The sequence below is a fragment of the Triticum urartu genome, chromosome 7 (genome assembly GCF_003073215.2).
Source record: "Triticum urartu cultivar G1812 chromosome 7, Tu2.1, whole genome shotgun sequence".
NCBI lineage: Eukaryota > Viridiplantae > Streptophyta > Magnoliopsida > Poales > Poaceae > Triticum > Triticum urartu.
Window position 1 is genome coordinate 490,283,697 of NC_053028.1, and position 1,845 is coordinate 490,285,541.

The following is a 1,845-nucleotide window of genomic DNA, read 5'->3' on the forward strand; positions in this document are numbered from 1 at the left end:
AAAAGGACTTTCCCAAACTTTCATATTTGCTTTTTGATCTCCATGAATTCAAATCCTTTTCAACACAAAACCCTAGAGAGAAGATGACATGACTTCTTCCATTTAAAATGAAAAGGGTGTTTGAAAAATATTTGAATTCCATTGGGAAATATTTCCAATTCAGGAACTTTAAGCAACTCAATGATTTTCATGAGAGAAGATAAAATGACTTCTTCAAATTATGAAATATGAGTTGGGAGTTTCAAATTATCAATTTCAAGTCCTTTTGGAATTAATTTTCAAGTTGGATTTATTTGAGTTTTATTCAAATTATTTTTCTCCAAAAATAAAATTAGGGTAACATGATTCCCTACATTAGAAAATTGGAGAAAAATTAATTTGAAATCATTTTGGTATTTTTTAAAATGATTTTAGTTGGATTTTAATAGACCAGTAGCACTCTTTGATTTATCTGAATTTGTGTAGATTTTATTTGAAGTTATAAAAATGTTCATGTTGCAGAAAATCTTTTTCTGAAAATTTTGATATATTATATGCCTATATAATATTTTTAGTTATTTTGTTTTTATTATTTTAAGTTCTCTGAAAAAAAAGTTTATAAAAAAAATCACTCACCGACTGGGCCGGCCCAGCTCCTGCCAGGCCGCGGCCCAGCCCAGCTCCACAGCCGCCTCCCTCCACCCGAGCGGGAGACCGCCGCCGCTACGATTGCCGCCACCGACCTCGGCGTCCGTGCCGAGGCAGGGCACCTCTGCCCCTTGCCCAAGGCGCTCCGCCTCCAATAAATAGGCCGGACCCCCTCTGTCTCTCCCCGCACCTGCCCCGCCGCCACTTTGCCCGCGCCGCCGCCGCAACTCGCGCGCCGCCGCCGCCACAGCCGCCTGCCACGCCGCGTCGCTGTCGCCCGCACTGCACGCCTCCGCCGCGCCTGGATCCGCCGCCTGCGCCGCCGTTGCCTGCCGCTGCGACCTCGTCGCCTCGCCGCGCTTCTCCGCCGCCAGTGCCGCCGCCCCGCGCCACCGCCAACCGTCGTCGGAGCCGCTGCTGCCGTCGACCGTCGCCGTTCGGTTTTCCTACCCGAACCGCTGATCTGGTAAACCGCCAGGCCCGGTTTTTTTTGGTTTAGGTTTTTTTTCGGTTTTCCGTTTTAAAGCCCGGTTTTTCTTTTAATCTAGTTATTTAGAGAACGTTCGCTGGTTAGGTATAGAAAACGAACGTTCACCTTTTAGTCTTTTTCTTTTTCTGTTTTAATTCCGGCCAGGGACTTATCTGTGAGGTTTTTCTTTACAGTTTAGTCCCTGAACTTCAAACGATCATTACTTTTTACTCATTAGTCCAAATCCAACGAAACCAACGCCCACTTCTTCGTTACGATCTCCTCTATCCATTAATCCAACTTAAACATGTTTTTGAAAAGTTTAAAATTTGAATTAGATCAGATTTGAATTCAAACTTCATTTGATCATAACTTGAGTTTCGTAGCTCCGTTTGAGTTGATTCTTTTTGCAAATCGAAGCTCTTGACCTAAACATTCTAATAAGGCCAAATTCACATAATTTTGGTACTGTTAGAAATTGTTTTATGTTGCAAGAGCTATTTTCTTGGTTTTGATGTTTTCCGAATCGTCTTCTTCGTTCTTCCCGATCTTTTGAGTGATTGCTTATGTGTGGTTACTATTGCTTGCTTACGATAGATTGACCGGAGTGTGACGAGTAGAGCTATCAAGATTTTTGAGTGCGAATCATCTTCATCAACATTGCAGGCAAGTTCACACTTTGATCATACCTTTTCTGCAACCCAGTTTTATTGCATTAGATCAATCCTCACACATTGCGTGATTAGGAT

General features: G+C 42.8%; 1 protein-coding gene across 1 annotated transcript in view; it reads left to right on the top strand.

Moving 5' to 3' along the window:
* Positions 1-1,089, top strand: part of LOC125518973 (cyclin-dependent kinase F-1) — a 5,311-nt gene extending 4,222 nt beyond the window's left edge. Inside the window, exon 3 of the mRNA XM_048683864.1 lies at positions 790-1,089. Coding sequence (XP_048539821.1) covers positions 790-1,089 — 300 coding nt within the window. The remainder of the gene's footprint in view (positions 1-789) is intronic.
* Positions 1,090-1,845: the final 756 nt, after the last annotated feature.